General features: G+C 39.5%; 1 protein-coding gene and 1 pseudogene across 2 annotated transcripts in view; both read right to left on the minus strand.

Annotated features, from left to right (window-relative positions):
- Window positions 1–8,437: 8,437 nt before the first annotated feature.
- LOC100428232 (2-iminobutanoate/2-iminopropanoate deaminase pseudogene) lies at window positions 8,438–8,840 on the minus strand (annotated as a pseudogene).
- Window positions 8,841–16,376: 7,536 nt separating this feature from the next.
- Window positions 16,377–20,735, minus strand: part of CLNK (cytokine dependent hematopoietic cell linker) — a 246,907-nt gene continuing 242,548 nt past the window's right edge. For both annotated transcript variants that reach the window (XM_015138006.3, XM_015138007.3), the window contains exon 19: window positions 16,377–20,248. In XM_015138006.3, coding sequence (XP_014993492.1) covers window positions 20,102–20,248 — 147 coding nt within the window. In that variant the 3' untranslated portion in view covers window positions 16,377–20,101. The remainder of the gene's footprint in view (window positions 20,249–20,735) is intronic.

Consider the following 20,735-nt stretch of genomic DNA (forward strand, 5'->3'; position numbering starts at 1 on the left):
AATGGCGTGATCTGGACTCACTGCAACCTCCGCCTCTGGAGTTCAAGCGATTCTCTTGCCTCAGCCTCCCGAGTAGCTGGAACTACAGGCGCCTGCCACCACGCCTGGCTAATTTTTTGTATTTTTAGTAGAGACAGGGTTTCGCCGTGTTGGCCAGGCTGGTCTCGAACTCCTGACCTCACATGATCCGCCCGCCTCGGCCTCCCAAAGTGCTGGGATTATAGGCCTCAGCCACCACACCAAGCCAGTTTCACATGCTTATAATTAAAATAATGTAACTACTTTGACTTCCACTTTTATAATCCACATAATGAAAAAAGAGGCAGTCATTCATGTATGCTAAACAGCAGAATATGCATGTTCAGCCTTGAAGATGTAAAAGTAGAGAATACAGGGGCAAGAGATGGAAGGGAAGAGGGCTGAAGGAAAGGCACTGGGCGGGGGATTATCTTACAAAGCCAGGAGCAAAAGATGCTGTGTCTATAATGAAAAAAAGAAGTTAAAGCTTTAATATCTTATTTCAACTTGCAAAGGCAACCAAAAGAGAAAAACAAAGAGAAATAATTATATAAAATAACTTCATGGAGGGGAAGTGATGATTCACATGAAAGAAACAATTCTGTGTGTATCATAGCAGAATAAAGAATTTCTAAAATTGATAAATCAAAAAAAGAACATTATACAAATATTTAGCCATCTGGAGCTAATTATCCTATGTGATAGCTTGAAGAGTTAAAGGTGGAATTAATTAAAAGACCCTTTAATAATGTCTGCTTGGCATTGTAGGAGTCTTCAATCAATACTCATCAAATGAACGAATGCTAAAGAAGAGATTTAGTAGTAGACTATTGCATTTTGTCTTCCCATTCCATTTAATGTTTTAACCATATTCATGCATGGCTTTGAAAAAATATCTGTCATTATTTTTCAGTACTTTTAAGGAATTCATTATTTTTAAAAATACATGCTTTGGTTTGAGAATACAATTTATATAAAATACAGATTAAAATGCAAATTACATTATGCAACACTGAAAATACACTGTTTTCACGATGAGTTATTTAGAACGTTAGTATTTTTCCTCTTAAGTGATTTCTTATCTCTAGTTTTCATGACTTTATTTCTAAATGATAAGAAAGAATTTCATGCAGAGGTATTTGCAAACACTTCTCTGCAAATAAAACACTCTTGGTGTAGATAGTCTTTACTTCCAAAAACCTTAAAGCCAAATTGGATAAAATAATAATATAGGATATAATTTCTCTTTGTATTTTTTAATTGCTGGAGAAATCTTGAACTACTACATGTGGATTTGGATCACATACCTGGAACTCAGGTAGCTAGAAAAGTTCATCTTGATGCTTGGAAATGCTGAAAATTGTCATTTTTTTACTTCCATTTTCTGGCATCGGTAATATCTTTGCCGTTTTATTTTGTCTATTAGTCAGTATGGATATTCATTAAAAATAATTATAAAAAAGTAGTTCAAAACTCCATGCTGATCACCATGATGGTGAGGAGTAAATAGCACACCAGGTTAAGTGTCTGATTCTGCATGTGCTTGTCTAATCATCATGAACCATGATATGCATGCAGAGCACTCAAAGCTCTTTTTTTTTTTTTTTTTTTTTTGAGATGATGTTTTGCTCTTGTTGCCCAGTCCGCAGTGCAGTGCCGCGATCTCAGTTCACTGCAACCTCCGCCTCCTGGGTTCAAGCGATTCTCCTGCCTCAGCCTCCTGAGTAGCTGGGATTACAGGTGCCCGCCACCAAACTTGGCTAATTTTGTGTATTTTTAGTAGAGGATGGGGTTTCATCGTATTGGCCAGGCTGGTCTCGAACTCCTGACCTCAGGTGATCCACCCACCTCAGTCCCCCATAGTGTTGGGATTACAGGCATGAGCCACCACAGCTGGCCTCAGAGCTCTTTTAAAGACAGCAAGAGGAGAAGATATATCACTCTTTACTCTGAGATTCAAATAGAAGTTGTGAGAGCATCCCACTTGTAATAGGAGATGCAATGGCCCTCACTTTATTTCTGGGAGTTTTTGAAGGGGTTGGGTTGGGAGAGAAATATTAATTCTTTTTCTTCTATAGACTTCTCACTCCAAGTGTTTATTTCTGCTAAATTATTTGAATTTGCAAACCATCCAAAACATGCTGTTCATTTTTTTTTTTTTGACATGGAGTCTCACTCTGCTACCCAGATTGGAGTGCAATGGCATGGTCTCTGCTCACTGCAACCTCCGCCTCCCAGGTTCAAGCGATTCTCCCACCTCAGCCTCCTGAGTAGCTGGGACTACAGGCACGTGTCACGACACCCAGCTAATTTTTGTATTTTTAGTAGAGACAGGGTTTCACTACTTTGGCCAGGCTTGTCTTGAACTCCTGACCTTGTGATCTGCCCTCCTCACTCTCCCAAAGTACTGGGATTATAGGCATGAGTCACTGCGCCCGGCCGTGCTGTTCATTTTTCATACCATGTTAACTCATGCTTTACCTACTCCCATCCTTTTCATTCCCAGAAAATACTTCATCAGATCATGTTGGGTTTGGCTGTGAATAATATAAAACACAAAATAGCAGTGTATTTTCCTCTTAAGTACATTAAGTTGGGGTAAGGAATGCAAGTGGGTATGGCAGCTCCATGATGAGGAAGACCCCAGGCTCCTTCTGCCTTGCTTCACCATCCTCAGGAAGTGACATGCACTTCATGGTCCATGATGGCTGTTCCAGTTCCAGCCATGACCCCTCATCCCTTTATTCCAGTCAGTAGAATAGGGAGACGAGCAAAGACTTGCATGCCCCTTCCTATAAGGCCATTTTTGGGTGCCGTATATACTCTAGATCTACTCATTTCCTGTTGACTAGAATGTGGTCATATGATCACACTTAGCTACAAGCAAGACCAGAAAATTCAGTCTCTCTCTCTCTCTCTCTCTTTTCTTTTTTCTTTTTGGACAGAGTCTTGCTCTGTAGCACTCTACCCTGGGCAACAGAGTGAGAATCCCTCTAAAAAAAAAAAAAAACAAATTTTCTGTATCAATGGGGAAATCATCTTTTTTTTTTTTTTTTTTTTTTTTTTTTTTTTTTTTGAGGCAGAGTCTTGCTCTGTTGCCCAGGCTGGAGTGCAGTGGCATGATCTCGGCTCACTGCAACCTCTGCCTCCAAGGGGAAAAATCTTTTTTAAAAATCTAGGCCCCCACGCAGCTGAAGAAATTGCTTAGCATCTCATATTGTTTTGGATTTGGGCTATGCCTTCATAATGGGAGGTATAAAGTGTGGGGAGTTAGAAACCATGGTCTTTAGAGCAGGGCTGCCACACTGCCCAAGTCCAGGGCTACCATTCATATGGGATGGCAGGCATCATGTGGCAGAGCTGGGACTAACTTCTAGGTTTATCAAGTATGCTTTAGGACTTAGAAGCAAGGTGGTCTCCCTGCATTTTCATGTCCACATCTCTAGAATGGAAAATAATCGTAGTTATTTTGCAAAGCCTTTGTATGAGTTGAAATGGATGGTTTCACTTCTAATGAATAGAAAACTCCACATTAGTTTAAACACTAAGGAAATGTATAGTCTCATCTCTCAGGAGGTACAGCTCCTCCCGTCTGTGCTTGCCACCTTCTATGGTGGGACACTATTGCCCTCTGGCTAATGAGAGCAGCCCAGCCCTCCAGACAGTGCAACCCTCAAAAGGAAAAGAGCCTGACTTTGCCTGTGTGTAGTGAGAAACTTTCTAGAAGCTTAAGATTTTTCTTCCTGTGTCTCTCTCTTTTTTTTTTTTTTTTTTTGAGACAGTCTTGCTTTGTCACCCAGGCTGGACTGCAATGGTGCTATCTTGGCTCATTGCAACCAGGTTCAAGTCTTTCTCCTGCCTCAGTCTCCCAAGTAGCTGGGGCCACAGGCATGTGCCACCACGCCCAGCTAATTTTTGTATTTTTAATGGAGATGGGGTTTTACCATCTTGGTCAGGCTGGTCTCAGATTCCTGGCCTCAGGTGATTCACCCATCTCAGCCCCCCAAAGTGCTGGGATTACAGGTGTGAACCACCACACCCGACCTCTTCCTGTCTCTTTATAAAGAATGACAGCTTATGGTGGTGCTTCAGTCGGGCCCAGAACTGGCACCGTGTGCTGATGACCTGTGCAGTCACGTGGGCCACGTGCTTAGACGGATCTTGCACTTGGTTTAAAGCTGCTGTCACTATCTTGACCTTCTTAATACCTTTTGAGCACAGAGTCCCCATTTTTATTTTGCATTGGACCTTGCAAATTCTATAGCTGGTCCTCGTCTGGACTTGCCCTTTGAGCCTGAGGAAAGAGCCACCCTTGGAAGAACATGACTGTATGAGGATGCCTGAGAGGGTACCTGACTGCAAAGACAGCCATTTTCCTATACCTGTTGTGAGAATGGACATGGTCAGTTTCAACACAAGTTAATTGACTAAAAGTTCAATGTTCAAGTGAGTCACTGGAGTGGGAGCATTGGGCAACTGAAAGGACTCACAAGACCCCCCAGGGTGTGCTCATTTAGAGCTTTAATAAAGGTAAAAGATGGTACAGCAGGAGAAAGAAAGCGCAGAGAACTCAGAAATGTCCAGAAGCTTTATCTTTATTATTATTATTTTACTTTAGATTGTGGACTACCAGAAGCTTTACTATTATTATTATTATTTTACTTTATCTTTAGATTGTGAACCACCAAAGTCTGTGTGAGGTGCCTTGGTCTCAGGGTCAGTAAAATTTCCATTGAATATTTCCCCTGTGTGTCTAGAGAACCTAGCTAGAGGGTGGTGGTGTTTCTAAAGACAAAGCTTTCTTAATTGTTCATATGTGGCCATGTGCAGGTAAGGAGCCATAATCGTAAGATCCTAATCAGGAATAATAAAGTCCACTTCCCAGGTATTCCGTGAAGAGTAAAGAAAGATGACACAGCATCTCACTTATTGATTAAAGTGATTAAGCTATTCATACATAACAGGTCCTCAATATGTGTGATTTTAATTTATTAAAGATGAATAATACTTTTGACATATGAATTTCAATTTTAACTACCATTTTCAATCTGATCATTTTTGTTACAGAGATTTGGATAATATTTTGAAACTGAAGTTTTTCCAAATTCTTAATGGTTACTTTTTTTTTTTTTTTTGAGACGGAGTCTCGCTCTGTCCCCCAGGCTGGAGTGCAGTGGCGCAATCTTGGTTCACTGCAAGCTCCGCCTCCCGGGTTCATGCCATTCTCCTGCCTCAGCCTCCCAAGTAGCTGGGACTACAGGCTCCCGCCAACAAGGCCGGCTAATTTTTTGTATTTTTAGTAGAGACGGGGTTTCACCGTGTTAGCCAAGATGGTCTCAATCTCCTGACCTCGTGATCCACCCATCTTGGCCCCCTAAAGTGCTGGGATTACAGGTGTGAGCCACCACACCTGGCCTCTTAATGGTTACTCTTTAAAAATGTGAGATATGTTGCCAAAAGACAGCAGAAAAAAAAAAATGAGCAGGCCAGGTAAAACCCTGTCTCTTTTAAATACAAAAAAAAAAAAAAAAAAAAAAAGAGCCGGGCATGGTGGCCACCTGTAATCCCAGCTACTCGGGAGGCTGAGGCACAAGATTAGCTTGAACTCAGGAGGCAGAGGTTGCAGTGAGCCAGGATCACACCACGGTACTCCAGCCTGAGTGAAAGTGTGAGACCCTGTTTCCAAAAAAAAAAAAGAAAAAAAAAAAAACAACAACAACAACAAAACAAAGGTTTCAGGGTTTTTTTCTTTTTAATGGAAGATATAATGGGGAATTTGAGTTGTGTATATGTTTAGAAAGGGACTCAAGTAAAAAATGGTAATTGCTTGCAAATATCATGAGAGACTGCAGAAATGTGTTGACTGCTAGTAAATTAGTAGTAAATTGAGTTTTATAGATAACATCATTTTAGATGGGTGCATTATAAGGCTTGGTAACAAAGAACGACATTTTAAAAAATAACCAATTAAGATAATGTTCCAAGGTATGCCATCACATATTCAGTTTCACACATTTGCAATTCTATTAACAGAATTTTCTAGTTTACTCTTGTTCTCACACAATGCCAGAGTATGTTTCATGTTGTACAATCATTTTCTCTCTTATCTACCCCCAAACCATTTGTCCTTTCTCAAACATATCACCATACTACCTCTAACAAATTTTAATTATTAAAAAATATAATTATTTAAATATTTAAAAATTTTCGATATTTAAAATATAACTAATTTAAAAAAAACTCATTGACATTTTTTAAAAAGTCACAGGACAGAGTTGTTTTTACAAACATAGACTAATTCTATATGCATCTTTCTGTAAGGTACTTTAATCAGTCAACATTCTATAATGTATATTCCAATAGGAAAATGGATGCAGCCCCAAAGCTTTTTTTTTTTTTTTTTAATTTATTTTGAGATGGAGTTTTGCTCTTGTTGCCCAGTCTAGAGTGCAATGGCATGATCTCGGCTCACCGCAACCTCCTTCTCCGGGGTTCAAGTGATTCTCCTGCCTCAGCCTCCTGAGTAGCTGGGGTTACAGGCATGCGCCACCATGTCCAGCTAATTTTGTATTTTTAGTAGAGACGGGGTTTCTGCATGTTGGCCAGGCTGGTCTCGAACTCCTGACCTCAGATGATCTGCCCACCTTGGCCTCCCAAAATGCTGAGATCACAGGCGTGAGCCACCATGCCCGGCCCCCAAAGCATTTTTTTTAAACAGTTGCATAATATTTCACAGCATAGGTGTATTCAAGTTAATTTAACCATTGGTTTGTTAACAATTTTTTTTATTTTTTTGTCTTGTCACTTGGCAAACGATGCTTCAATAAACACACTTTACCAATATACTCCCTACTTCAGTAAATATGCTTTTAATTCTATAGGATTTAATTCTAAAGGATAAATTTCCAGAACTAGACTTGGTAAACAAAAGGATATATATTTTTTTATTTCAACAGAGTTTGCCAGATTAATTTTCACAAAGTTGCAGTAATTTTAGTGTTCATTGTTTTGAAAACATGATAGAACCTACTGTCTTGCCCTCCCATCATTCCCCAACTGTCACTGGGTTCAACAAGTCTTTTGAACGCTTTGCCATGTGTTAAGGGAAAAACATGTTAACCCACTGTTAAACTTGGCATTTCCCTGATGACTATGGAGTTGAGCTTATTTCATGGGTCTGTGAGCATCAGGATTTCCTCTTCTGTAAAATGACTATTTTTATCCTTTGACGATTTTTCAACTGGGTTATTTGTCCTTACATTATCAATTTATGGGAATTATTTATATATAATATGTAGGAATCCTTTATCGGACATATGTGCTTCCAAAATTTTTTGCAGCCCGTTCTTTGTCTTCTGACTTTATGTACTGCTGCCTGTCAGATTGTAAATATTTGCATAGTCAAATGTTTCTTTATTTCCTTTCATTTTTTTGAGTTTCCTGTCTTGCTTAAGAAGTCCTCCCAACACGCACACCACTGCCACCAATGCCAGAGGCATATAAACGTTGTCCTAGATCTTCTACCTTGTTTTTGTTACATTTTTATATTTAAACATTTAATTGTCACAGACATTATTTTTATATAGTTAAAAGGAAAGCTCTACCTCCCTGCTACTGCTCCCATTTGATAAGCAGCTGTACTAGAAATGTTTATTTAAACAAACCACCCTTCACACACCTGTAATCCCAGCACTTTGGGAGGCCAAAGCAGGCGGATCACTTCCGGTCAGGAGTTCAACACCAGCCTGGCCAACGTGGTGAAACCCTGTCTCTACTAAAAACACAAAAATTAGCCAGGCGTGCTGGCACATGCCTGTAATCCCAGCTACTTGGGAGGCTGAGGCAGGAGAATCACTTGAACCCAGGAGGCGGAGGTTGCAGTGAGCTGAGATCATGCCACTGCACTCCAGCCTGTGTGACAAAGCGAGACTCTGTCAAAAAAAAATTGTCTATATGAAATTTTGGTCTGTTTTCCTCTCTTTGACCATTGCCATTAAATACTTTAATTTTATTCAAGTAAAAGCAGAATCATATATTTGACATGAGAACTACGTATTTCACATCATTAAATTAGTTTGAAGTAGGTATGCTTTTGATTATGTATCAGGAATAATAACTTTCTTTAATGCTTATTTGTCTTTACATTTATTTGAATAACTATGTAATGATTATCTGCTTCCTACATTCAGTAATAGAGGTGTACATTAATAATATCAGTAACTGGATTCTTGATCTAATCTCTAGTTTATGTTGAACTGTCCCTGTTATATAGTATCTCCATAATAACTTCAGGTGTTTTACTCAAACCTTACACTTTCATCAATTGTAAAAATGAAGATGTTAATTAAGATGTTACATTAGTTGTAAAAAATTAAGACGTTAAACGTTCCAGATGAAACAACACTGAGCCCACTTACAGTCATGCTGTTGTGAGAGGTCCTTGGACAGCTACTGTTTCCATTTCAATTCAGACTCCTTTGGCCAAAGTAGCAACCTGGTAAGCAGCTCTAGCTGGAGAATTAGTCTTGAAGTACTGTTTGTAAATTACACTGACGGTACTGAAGTCATGTATGTCAGCCAGCAAAATTGTTTACCACATCAGTGAAATCACAACCTGCAGTCTTCAGAACTTCACCCATCTTTGTAAAAGCTTGTTTAACTTCTTTGGCTACCTCTCCTGCCACAAGCTGTGCACTTGAAGAGTCCATGACTAGCTGTCCTGAAATGTAAATGATCCTGTCGACTAACACACCTTGGCCATACAGCCCAAGGACCTTGGGGGCTTTCGCAGTGCTGGTCACCTTTTTAATCAAGGATGGCATAGCTAACCCTTCTCTTGAGGCCTCTCTGGGAGAAGCCATCACACCACCCCTGCTTGCTTCTCACGTGACTTGATATTATTTTCCAAAAATGTCTGATAGCATTCATTTTGGTCCAGAGCTTTTTTTGTGTGAAAAAGCTTCTCATTTCTCTTAAAGATGAAGGGCCATTCAGATTTTCTATTTCCTCTTGTATTGACCCATATCTGTAAAGTTATCTTTGTCAACTTCACTGGAATAAAAGTGCTTCTGATATTTCTTTAATATCCCTTCAATGTCTGTAGTATCTGTTGTGTTGTCTTTTGTTTTATATTTTTTCAGTTCCTTAAAATTTCTTGCAATATGTTTTAGGCCCCAGGAGATGGCTCTTCTTAAATGTTCTATATGGACTAGGAAAAGAATGTGTATCTATATTTGTTTTGTGTTGTTCTGTGAACTAGTCTGTAAATGACAATTAAGTCTAGTTGGTTGATAGTGATGTTAAAATTTCCTACATATCCTTATTCATTTTTATTTGCTTACTTTATCAGTTCCTGTGAGTTGTGTGTTAAAATTTCCAAATATACTTAGTTTTCCCCTTCAGTGCTCTCAGTTTTTGCTTCTGAAGATGTATTTATTTAAATAGCATTCCATTCATATTGTGTGGTTTCAATGGCTTATATCTCCATGAAATTAACTATATTTCTTCTGGTAGGTTTTTTTTGTTTTTTTTTTTTTTTTTCTCCAGCATCACATATTATCTCTCTCCCTTGAGTTTTCCTTTTTTTTTTTTCTGGTTTGTAGCATTTTAAAACATGTCTTGGCCGGGCACAGTGGCTCACACCCGTAATCCCAGCACTTTGGGAGGCTGAGGCAGGTGAATCACCTGAGGTCAGTAGTTCGAGACTAGCCTGGCCAACATGGTGAAACCCTGACTCTACTAAAAATACAAAAATTAGTCGGGTGTGGTAGCAGGTGGCTGTAATCCCAGCTACTTTGGAGGCTGAAGCAGGAGAATTGCTTGAACCCAGGAGGCGGAGGTTGCAGTGAGCCAAGATGGTGCCACTGCACTCCAGCCTGGGCAACAGAGCAAGACTCCATCTCAAAAACAAAAAACAAACAAAAAAACATGTCTTTCCCATTAGAAGCTTTCCTTCAAGCTTCTCAGAGTTCACATTTAAGAATGAGGCACAAACACATGAATAGAAACTTGTATGGGCATGGGTGAGCTCCACTGCAGCATGATAGAGTGGGAATCTGCCCTTTTATGAAGGAGTCTGTTCTTTGATGTCCTTTAGGAAGGATCAGCATTTGTAGCAGAACTGCTCTGTTCTCTTGTTTTAGGGTTATAATTCTATCAGTTCCTCCTTGGAATCAAATGTTTAAAAGGGGTTGTGGTTCTAAACTTTGGTAATGAGACTTTCACTTCAACTGTATTTTTCAACACAGCACCCATTTCCCACTTTCAACTGTATCTTATGTGCCTAATTCAAAATATTTCCTGGAGATGCATTGTCTTGATGGCTGCCAGGGTTGGGGAAGGATGGTATCCTGGCTAAGTAAACCTCTGGTTCCTGGGTGAGGGATGTGTTGATTTTAATGGATTCTTACAATGCCTGTTGATGAATAACTCTTCTTTTCACCCCAGTCCCTTTACCAGTTTATAAGGGTAAATAGTGACTTCAATTTCCACGCCTTTCAAAGTTTTCATAATGGGAATCAGCTTGGTTCTTATTGAACTTCCTGATTATAACTGAGTTTCTACAGGGATCAAAGTTATGTCCTTATTTAGCTATATATTTATTGTTGTTGTTGAGACAGAGTCTCACTCTGTTGCCCAGGCTGGAGTGCAGTGGCAAAATCAATAAAGGAATTGAAAAGATAAGAACACTGAGGCAGAAGAATCGCTTGAACCCGGGTGAGCCGAGATCGTGCCATTGCACTCCAGCCTGGGCACCAAGATCAAAACTCTGTCTAAAAAAAAAAAAAAAAAAAAAAAAAGAACGTAGGATAAAGGAAATGAAAGAAGACATGGAAGAAGAAGAAGACAGATGTCAACAAAATTTTGGGTGAGGGAAGTCGAATGGACAAATGATAACTGAGTTAACAAAATAAAGGAAGCTAAAATAGTAAATAAGAAATAGGAGGAAGCTTAATAAGAAACAAGCTGATTCCCATTATGAAAACTTGGAAAAGCTTGGAGATTGGAGTCACTATTTACCCTTAAACTTAGCTGGGTGTGATGGCTCACGCCAGTAGTCCCAGCTACTCAGGAGGCTGAGGCATGAGAATTGCTTGAACCCAGGAGGTGCAGGTAATTGTGTTTTTAGTAGAGATAGGATGTCACCATATTGGTCAGGCTGGTCTTGAACTCCTAACCTCAAGTGATCTGCCTGCCTTGGCCTCCCAAAGTGCTGGGATTACAGGTGTAAGTCACCGTGTTTGACCTCTTATTTAGCTATGTTTTAATTGGAAGTCTTATTACAGTGGGTGCATACATTTTGTATTTTACTAAATAATGCTAAATTGCTTTCCAAAATGCTATACTGATTGATTTTCCAACTAGTAGATGAAAATTTTATTTTGTACATCCTCATCAGCTTTTGACATTATCTGAATGTTAAGTTTCACCCAGTGTGATGGGTGAAAGTGCTATGTAGTTGCTATTTTAATTAACGTTTCTCTGACTGCTATCGTAGAAGTAGCTATCAGATCCGCATGAAGTCTGGAAATGCTGGGGAGTCTTCTGGGTGATCATCCCTTGCCAGGCCTCCCAATAAGCACTGAGGAATGTTCTAGGGTTCGTTTGCCCATTTTACTTTCATCTAATGGACTGCTGGTACCAAAATCTGTATTAGTTCCAGTTCTCTAGAGGGATAGAGCTAATGGAATATATATATATAAAGGGGAGTTTATTAACTCACATGATCACAAGGTCCTACAATAGGCCATCTGCAGGCTGAGGAGCAAGGGGAGCCAGTCCGAATTCCAAAACTGAAGAACTTGGAGTCCAATGTTTGAGGGCAGGAAGCATCCAGCATGGGAGAAAGATGTAAGCTGGGAGGCTAGGTCAGTCTCTCTCTTCATAATTTTCTGCCTGTTTATATTCTAGCCACGCCGGCAGCCGATTAGATTGTGCCCACCCAAATTAAGGGTGGGTCTGCCTTCCCCAGCCCACTGACTCAAATATTAATCTCCTTTGGCCACACCCTCACAGGCACAGCCAGGATCAATACTTTGTATTCTTCAATCCATCCCCAGCCCACTGACTCAAATATTAATCTCCTTTGGCCACACCCTCACAGGCACAGCCAGGATCAATACTTTGTATTCTTCAATCCAATCAAGTTGACACTCAGTATTAACCCTCACAAATAGGTAGCCAGGAAGCCCTTTGCCATTCTCATGGGGGTTACTCACGCTTCAGGCCTCTCTTTCTGCATTCAGGTTGAAATCTCCCTCTGTATGGGTCCATTGTCTAGTGCTGAGGGGTTAGGGACCAGGGAAGCCAGACCTCATCTCCCACTCTGCTCCATTAGGCTCCATGTCATTTGTCTTTAGTGATAGTTCCATGACAATGGCTATGGGCATCCCCTGTAAATTCCATCACTGACCAGCTGTAATAGACACACAATAGCAAAGCCAGATGTCTTAACTTACAGGACTGGGTGATCCTTTCTAATCAGGGAGCCATAGCTAACTGTTCTCTCTTGAGGCCCCTCTGAGAGAAGAAGTGTCTACACCAGCTCGGCTTGCTTCTCACCTGACTCGATATTAGTTTTTAAAAATGTTTGATAGGATTCATTTGGGTCTAGAGACTTTTTCTTGGGAAAGCTTCTCATTTCTTTTAACAATGAAGGGCCATTCAGATTTTCTATTTCTTCTTGTATTGATTTTCATCTGTAAAGTTATCTATTTCAACTCCACTGGAATAAAAGCATTTCTGATAGTTCTTTAATATCCCTTCAATGTCTGTAGTATCGATTGTTTTCTCTTTTTTGTTAGTAATGTGTCCTTTTCCTTATGTTTTTGATTATTTTTGCTAGTTGTTTATTCATTTTTTTTCTTTTTCTTTTCTTTTTCTTTTCTTTTTTTTTTTTTTTTTTCTCGAGACGGAGTCTCGCTCTGTTGCCCAGGCTGGAGTGGCATGATCTCAGCTCACTGCAGCCTCCACCTCCAGGGTTCAAGCAATTCTCCTGCCTCAGCCTCCCGAGTAGCTGGGATGACAGGCGCATGCTGCCGTTCCTGGCTAATTTTTGTATTTTTATTAGAGACAGGGTTTCACCATCTTGGCCAGGCTGGTCTTGATCTCCTGAACTCATGTTCCACCCTCCTCAGCCTCCCAAAGTGTTGGGATTACAGGCGTGAGCCACTGCTCCTGGCCTATTAATTTTCTTAATTGTACTTAATTGTTATTAATTTTCTTAACTTACAGGAGTGGGTAAGTTAAGACATTCCAGCTTTGTGTGTGTATATGAATTACTTGTTTACAGCCTTTGCTCATACATATTAGGTTGTTTAATTGCCTTTTGACTTTGTCTAACTTTTGTAAACATTTTAAATTTTGGTATAATGAATCTATCAATCCTTCCCTTGATGATTTATCTTTTTGTCTTAAGAACTCTTTCCCTATCTCAAAGTCTTAAAAATTATTAGACAAAGATGTAAGACTCAATTTAATGGTTGCTTTTTGCTGTTAAGTATTTGATTCATGTGAAGTGTATTTTTATATGATTTGAGGTAGGGACATAATTGTATTTTTTCTATATGGTGAGCCAAATTAACCAGAACAACTTAATAAATCATCTGTTCTTTCTCTACAGATGCTGCTTCTGTTGTATGCACTTACCCCTTCAAACAGGTAGTCACTGCTTTATTCCCCATGGCCTAGACTATTGCCCCTAAAGCAGGAGTACCCAATAATGGGCAACGTGCTTGTACTCCTGAAGCAGAGTGTTCAATCTTTTGTCTTACCTGGGCCACATTGGAAGAATCGTCTTAGGCCACACATAAAATACACTAACACTAATGATAGCTGATGAGCTTTAAAAAAATGGCTGGGCGCAGTGGCTCACGCCTGTAATCCCAGCACTTTGGGAGGCCAAGGCAGGTGGATCACGAGGTCAAGAGATCAAGACCATCCTGGCCAACATGGTGAAACCCTGTCTCTACTAAAAATACAAAAAATTAGCTAGGCGTAGTGGCAAGCGCCTGTAATCCAAGCTACGTGGGAGGCTGAGGCAGGAGAATCACTTGAACCCGGGTGATGGAGGTTGCAGTGAGCCGAGATGGCGCCATTGCATCCAGCCTGGGCAAAAAGAGCAAAACTCTATCTCAAAAAAAAAAAAAAAAAAAAAAAAAAATTGCAAAAAAAAAATCCCATAATGTTTTAAGAAAGTTTACAAATTTGTATTGAGCCACACTCAAAGTCATCCTGGGCTGCATGTGGCCCATGGGCTGAGGGTTGGACAAACTCATTCTAAAGCTTGCATTCTGGGCGCACCCTTAAAGTCTCTGCCTGAACATCTTCTCTGGGAAACTTTCCCCAACTACATCCTCCCCCACACATTCCATTTCTGCCTCCCAGTGCAGTGGTGGTACAAGGGAAATAATTACCAAATCTATTATTTTGCATTACATGATCTTGTTAACATGCATTATCATCGTTTTAAAATATATATATAAAAAAATACAAAAAAAAGTACACAGCAGCTGGGCATGGTGGCTCACGCCTGTAATCCCAGCACTTTGGGAGGCCGAGGCGGGCAGATCACGAGGTCGGGAGATCAAGACCATCCTGGCTAACACGGTGAAACCCCGTCTCTACTAAAAATACAAAAAAATTAGCTGGGTATGGTGGTGCGCACCTGTAGTCCCAGCTACTTGGGAGGCTGAGGCAGGAGAATGGCGTGAACCCAGGATGTGGACCTTGCAGTGAGCCGAGATCACGCCACTGCACTCCAGCCTGGGTGACAGAGTGAAACTCTGTCTCACAAAGAATAAATAAATAAATAAAAATTAAAAAGCACAGCTTCATTGGGCTATAACTGATATATTGAAAAACTGGACATATTTAATGTATATAATTTAATGAGTTTGGAGATACACATACAATCATAACACCATCATCACTCTCAAGGCAATAAACATATCTATCACCTCCAAACATTTCCTACTACCCCATCTCCCCATCTCCCTTTTTGTGGTGAGAACACTTAACATGCTTAACATGAAATCTGCATTCTTAAAAAATTTTTAAGTAGGTAATACATTTTCGTTGACCATAGGTACAATGCTATACAGCAGATCTCTAGTCCTTTTTCCATCTAGTGTAACTGAAACTTTATACCCATTGAACAACAACTCTCCATTTCCCTCTTCCCACAGCTCCTGGCAACAACTATTCTACCCTCTGTCTCTGTGAGTTTATTTCAGATGCCTCATATAAGTGGAGTCATGCAGTATTTGTCATTCTGTGCCTGGCTATGTCACTTAACATGATGTCCTCCAGATTCATCCACCTTGTCACATATGCCAAGATTTCCTTCTTTACTGAGGCTGAATAATACTCCATTGTATGTATATAACACATTTTCTTCATTCATTGATTCATTCTTGTTTTTTGTTTTGTTTTGTTTTTTTGAGACAGAGTCTTGCTCTGTCGCCCAGGCTGGAATGCAGTGGCGCGATCTCACTTCACTGCAACCTTTGCCTCCTGGGTTCAAGTGATTCTCCTGCCTCAGCCTCCCGAGTAGCTGGGATTACAGGCACCCACCACCATGCCCAGCTAATTTTTTTTTTTTTTTGTATTTTTAGTAGAGACCGGGTTTTACCATGTTGGCCAGGCTGGTTTTGAACTCCTGACCTCAAGTGATCTGCCCGCCTCGGCCTCCCAAAGTGCTAGGATTACAGGTGTGAACCACCATCCCCAGCCCATTTATTCACTTTTGATGGACATTTAGGCTGTTTCCATATCTTGGAATAATTGTGAATAATGCTGCAATGAATATGGGTGTGCAGATATCTTTTAAAGATCCTGATTTCATTTCTTTTGGATACATACCCAGAAGTGGATTGCTGAATATAATAGTTCAATTTTTAAGTTTTTAAGGAAACTCTGTACTGTTTTCCATAGTGGCTGCACCATTTGGCACTCCCACCAACAATGTACAGGGTTTCCATTGGTCCACATTCTTGCCAACGCTTGTTATGTTTTGTTTTTTGATAATGGCCAACAGGCATATGAAAAGTTGCTCAATTTCACTAATCATTGGGAAAAAGCAAATCAAAACCACAATGAAATATTAACTTACACATATTAAGATGGCTATTACAGGTGTCTCTTGCCGGCCAGGCTCTGAGCTCACAATCACAGGGATTGTGTCTTTTTTGTCTTTATCTCCAAAGTCCAGCATAATGCTCATATGTCAATAATTGTTCTAGTAATTTTATCCTAAATTTGCCCTAAATATAATTTCAAAAGGGCTTTAGGGGTAATAGGGTATGAAACAAAATTAAACTATGTTTTGAATTTCTTTCTTCAGTACTCAGAGACAGAAATCAATTACATATTTGCTTTTATTTAAATTAGTAAGGCTGTAAATTATGAATGTAAATGTGCTTAGCTAGAACAAATATTGCTCAGAATAAAAAGATATACAAATATAATGCTAATATTACAATACAGGCTATCTCGTAAAAATTTATATTTGTGTACACACATACATAATTGGCTACATTTGACAATGGGGTTCATTTGATTCCTCCGTAGTAATTAGAACAGGAGATTTAACTGATTTCAGCCATGATGCAGTTACTTAAACACACACACACATACACACATGCACACCCCACATAAATAAGTTTGGGAAAATTTTAAATTTTCTGACTCGGGACTTTTCAAAGCCATCTCAAAGGAGCTTCATCAAAACATTTAATGTTGGCATCACCCCACAAGCACTCAGAGATAAGTGTTAAAATAGAAATCCAATTGAGTAATGGGAAACTGACTTAGATTATCTTATTTGTTTGTATATTTATTTGTCATCTATCTCTCTGACTCATTCACTGCTCTATTTTCAGCATCTACAATAGTGCTTAGTAATGAATACACATGCAGTACACAAACGTGCTAACACAGTACATGACTAATGATGAGGGCTATGCACATTTATCCGGAATGAGAATTATTTAGTCCAAAAAAAAAAAAATCTAGAAAGCATAAGTGCTGTAATTGGATAAAGCTAAAATTCTATTACTCTATTGAAACCAGATATCAAGTGATACTTTTAAACTAAACATGAGGTAATGGTTGAAAAGGGATTAAAACACTGGAATTTGAGCATGCCGAATCCAAATCATTGAATATTCAGTTACAGATCTAATAAAGCAGGTAGACCAAGAATAGGATAATTGCATATGGAGACCTTGGTTCTAGTCACAACTGTGTCACTGTGAGATTTTAGCCAATGAGGTACAATTTCCTCAATTATAAAATGCATTAGAGAAAGCTGCCCTCTCTTCTTTACAGAAGTGCTGTAAGAAACAAATACAATCAAATTTATATACCCTTATTATTTAATCATCCATTATAAGCAAAATGTAAATGTGATTGTCCTTACTACGATCAACACTGAAAACAGTGAATTGAGAATGTTGCTGTGGCAGGCCAGAGGTGGGTCACTTCAGTCTCTGTTGAAAGAACTTTCTGGCCAGCAAGTTAGTGGACAGCCTCCAGCTGTGCCTTCTGGATTGTCCGCAGCGTTTGCAAGTCTTTTTTTTTTTTTCCCCAGGATAGCCCCAGACGATGACTTAACATGGTGGGGCACTAAGACCCAGACATTTCTGCCCAGCATGACACTCTCTCCTCTCTGGGCAAACTTTGCTATGGGCCTCACCATGAGCCTGCCAAGACTCTCCCAGAGCTGGGTCTGCATCTCATGGTTTTTCTCCTCACTCCCCACACCTCCCGTTTTCCCTCTCACAGGTGGGAGCCTGAAAGCCCACCCCATACCCATACTTCTGTTTCTTCTCCCTTTTACCTTTCTCAAACATTAACCTCCAATCAGTGTTTGCACTTCTAACTTTGTCTTGGTGTCTTGAGTTCTAGAAAACCTGACTAACACAGTCCCTCAAACCCCAATCACCCGAAGCAGCCCATGTCAATATTTTCCATTTTATATTTTTTACGGAAATGTTCAAATACATAAAAATATTGTGAGCTTTTTATTGCAAAATGCTTAATTTTTTTTCTTCCTTTTCCCCCTCATTCTTTCTGTCATCTTAAGGATGCTGAATTTCTACTTCTTGTTTCTTCTTGGAATTATATCATGTATTTATGAAGAAGAGGTGATAAAACATTATTTCAAACGTACACCTTATCAAATGCTAACCCCCACCTGACATTCACCTATTTTATCAACAACAATGGTTGAGAGGACTCATAGACATTCTTGAGAACACAGCATTGAATAGCATGTCCTCAATGAATCAGTGAGTTGGAGGTATGAGTAATCTCCAGTAGCTTTTTAGGGTGAGGGTCAGATTCTTTCCTGATATGAGCCTGGAGCCCTTCTGTAAAGTCTTTGTTTCCACACTGTCCCTGGCTTGTTGAATTCCAGTAGAGAATGACCAGAAACCATACAGCTTTTACCTCTGACCGGACCAGTGAGTTCTTTCGTATCCAAGCTCCAATATAAACACTCTTGTCTCTTGGTTCTGTGTAATCCTCTGCAGGCATACTCTACGATAGGCTCAGTTGGGTCTCAAAAGTTCCAGTTTTACAAAGAGCTTCTTCATTAAATGCTCCTGATGTAACTTATAGGCATCACTTCACATTGACCTTGTGAAAGGAGAACATCTGAGCGGGTATTTGGATGATGGGTAGATGCTAAGAACTTTTCCCAGAGAGCTCATTGTCTGCTGTCTTACAAAAGAGAGAATCCTGTGCATTGTTTTTATTGTTTTCATTTGCTTCTATTGCCTTTTAATTATTTTTGGTTTTCTTTCTGCATCAATGCTACCATTACATACTCTATGAATTTCCTATGTAAGCTTTGGTACCATTTGGCATCATGATACACTGTTATTTTCAACAGTATCTTTTTTAAAAAAGCTTATTCCCACTAGAAGAGTTTGTTTATTTTAAGGTGGTAAATCTGTATTTTGTAATTGTTTCTATCTTTCTATCTCTCTCTCTCTCTTTTTTTTTAAATTAGCTTTTCAACTTGATTGTAAAATGCCACAGCGCAGAGAATGTACCTGGGCAGATGAGCTTGCATGGAGCCAGGCAAAGCAGATTACAATCTGGGCTCTCTTCTCATATTAAGATCGACAGCTTCTTTGAGCCTCTGCTTCCTCATCTTTATTGTAAAACAATAACAAAATTAAATCCTCTTAGCCTTTACAGGGAATAATATCATGGCATGTGCAATGTTACTGCAAGAATTAGCACTAATTTGAGGACAGTTTTTCTGTGTCTTTGAATGGAAGTCCATAATTGGAATTGTTAATACAGTTTTTAGTTTCCCTCAGACATATGCTCGCCTGAAGGCTAGTGTAGGATATAATCTGAGCTCTTTACTATGAATGTGTTAATTCCATTTGACTTAAAGCTACTCAAAGCAGAGGATGCTGGAGGCTGGTCCCTTGGCTGTTTCACACCCTGGTCAGAATATTTTCAATTTCTGTCTTCAAGGTGACATTCACAATTGCTGGTTTTCCATACCACATTTCTTCCCTATACTTGAATTTCTAGGATTACAATAAAAAAGAGCTAATATTCATCAACATCTTTAGTGTAAGAAATCATCCACACATTGTAGATGTATAAGGCCCAACGACTGACATAAAGGCAGCACAGTGCCCTGTAAAGAGCACAAATTTGGGAATTTCCCATTGACTTGTCCTGCGCTGGCTGCAAACATTTAAGCAATAGCTTCTGGTGCCCTTTGCTGCTCGCCTATATCATGAACATAATAGCTATGTTGATAGCATTTTCTGTTGTTATTTAGAAGATACTTTTAAAACCCTAGTTTTTATTTATTTTTATTTATTGTCCAGTGGCCAGTTACTAGAATGTTTTTATTTTTTGCATGTTATAAATATTTTCTCTGTGGTTTGAACTTTCAAAACCATGATTGATTTTCCACTTTGTTATAGAGTGTTTTTCTTTTCTACAAAGTCAAAAAAGTCATCCCTTGAAGGCACAGGCAATAATCTTTTGAAATCAATGAAAACGATGGAAGCGCTGAATCCAGTAAACCAAAGATAACACAAAGACCAGGCTACAGAGGTGAGAGGTGTCTGATGAGAGGGAATGGCTGAGTGAGGTAACACTGTTTCCTATGGACCCCACTTTTATCTTTCCCATCAATTAGTATAATGGGAAAATTCTTGTAGTGTTCGATGATGTCTTCTACTGAATCAAACTTCTGAAACACAGAAAAGAAAGTTAATGATTTTTAAAATATCTTTTGTGTCTGTAGGTTAAAATATAGCTAAGGTGCTTGATTTTGCACAGGGAAGAGGTGAACCAATTTAACAATTTTTGTATGGTAACGGTGTTTCAGGAAGTAGTTTTTTTTCTTGTTTGTTTTTTTCTGAGACATTTTTTTGCTCTGTCACCCAGACTGGAGTGCAGTAATGTGATCTTGGCTCACTGCAACCTCTGCCTCCCGGGTTCAAGCGATTTTCCTGCCTCAGCCTCCCAAGTAGCTGGGATTGCAGGCATGGGCCACCACGCCCAGCTTATTTTTATATTTTTAGTAGAGACAGGGTTTTGCCATGTTGGCCAGACTGGTCTCAAACTCCTGACCTCAGGTGACCCACCTGCCTAGGCCTCCCAAAGTGCTGGGATTACAGGCATGAGCCACCACACCCAACTAGAAGTAGTTTTTAAAAAGAATATGGCAAGCTTGA

The sequence above is a fragment of the Macaca mulatta genome, chromosome 5 (assembly GCF_049350105.2).
Source record: "Macaca mulatta isolate MMU2019108-1 chromosome 5, T2T-MMU8v2.0, whole genome shotgun sequence".
NCBI classification, from domain to species: domain Eukaryota; kingdom Metazoa; phylum Chordata; class Mammalia; order Primates; family Cercopithecidae; genus Macaca; species Macaca mulatta.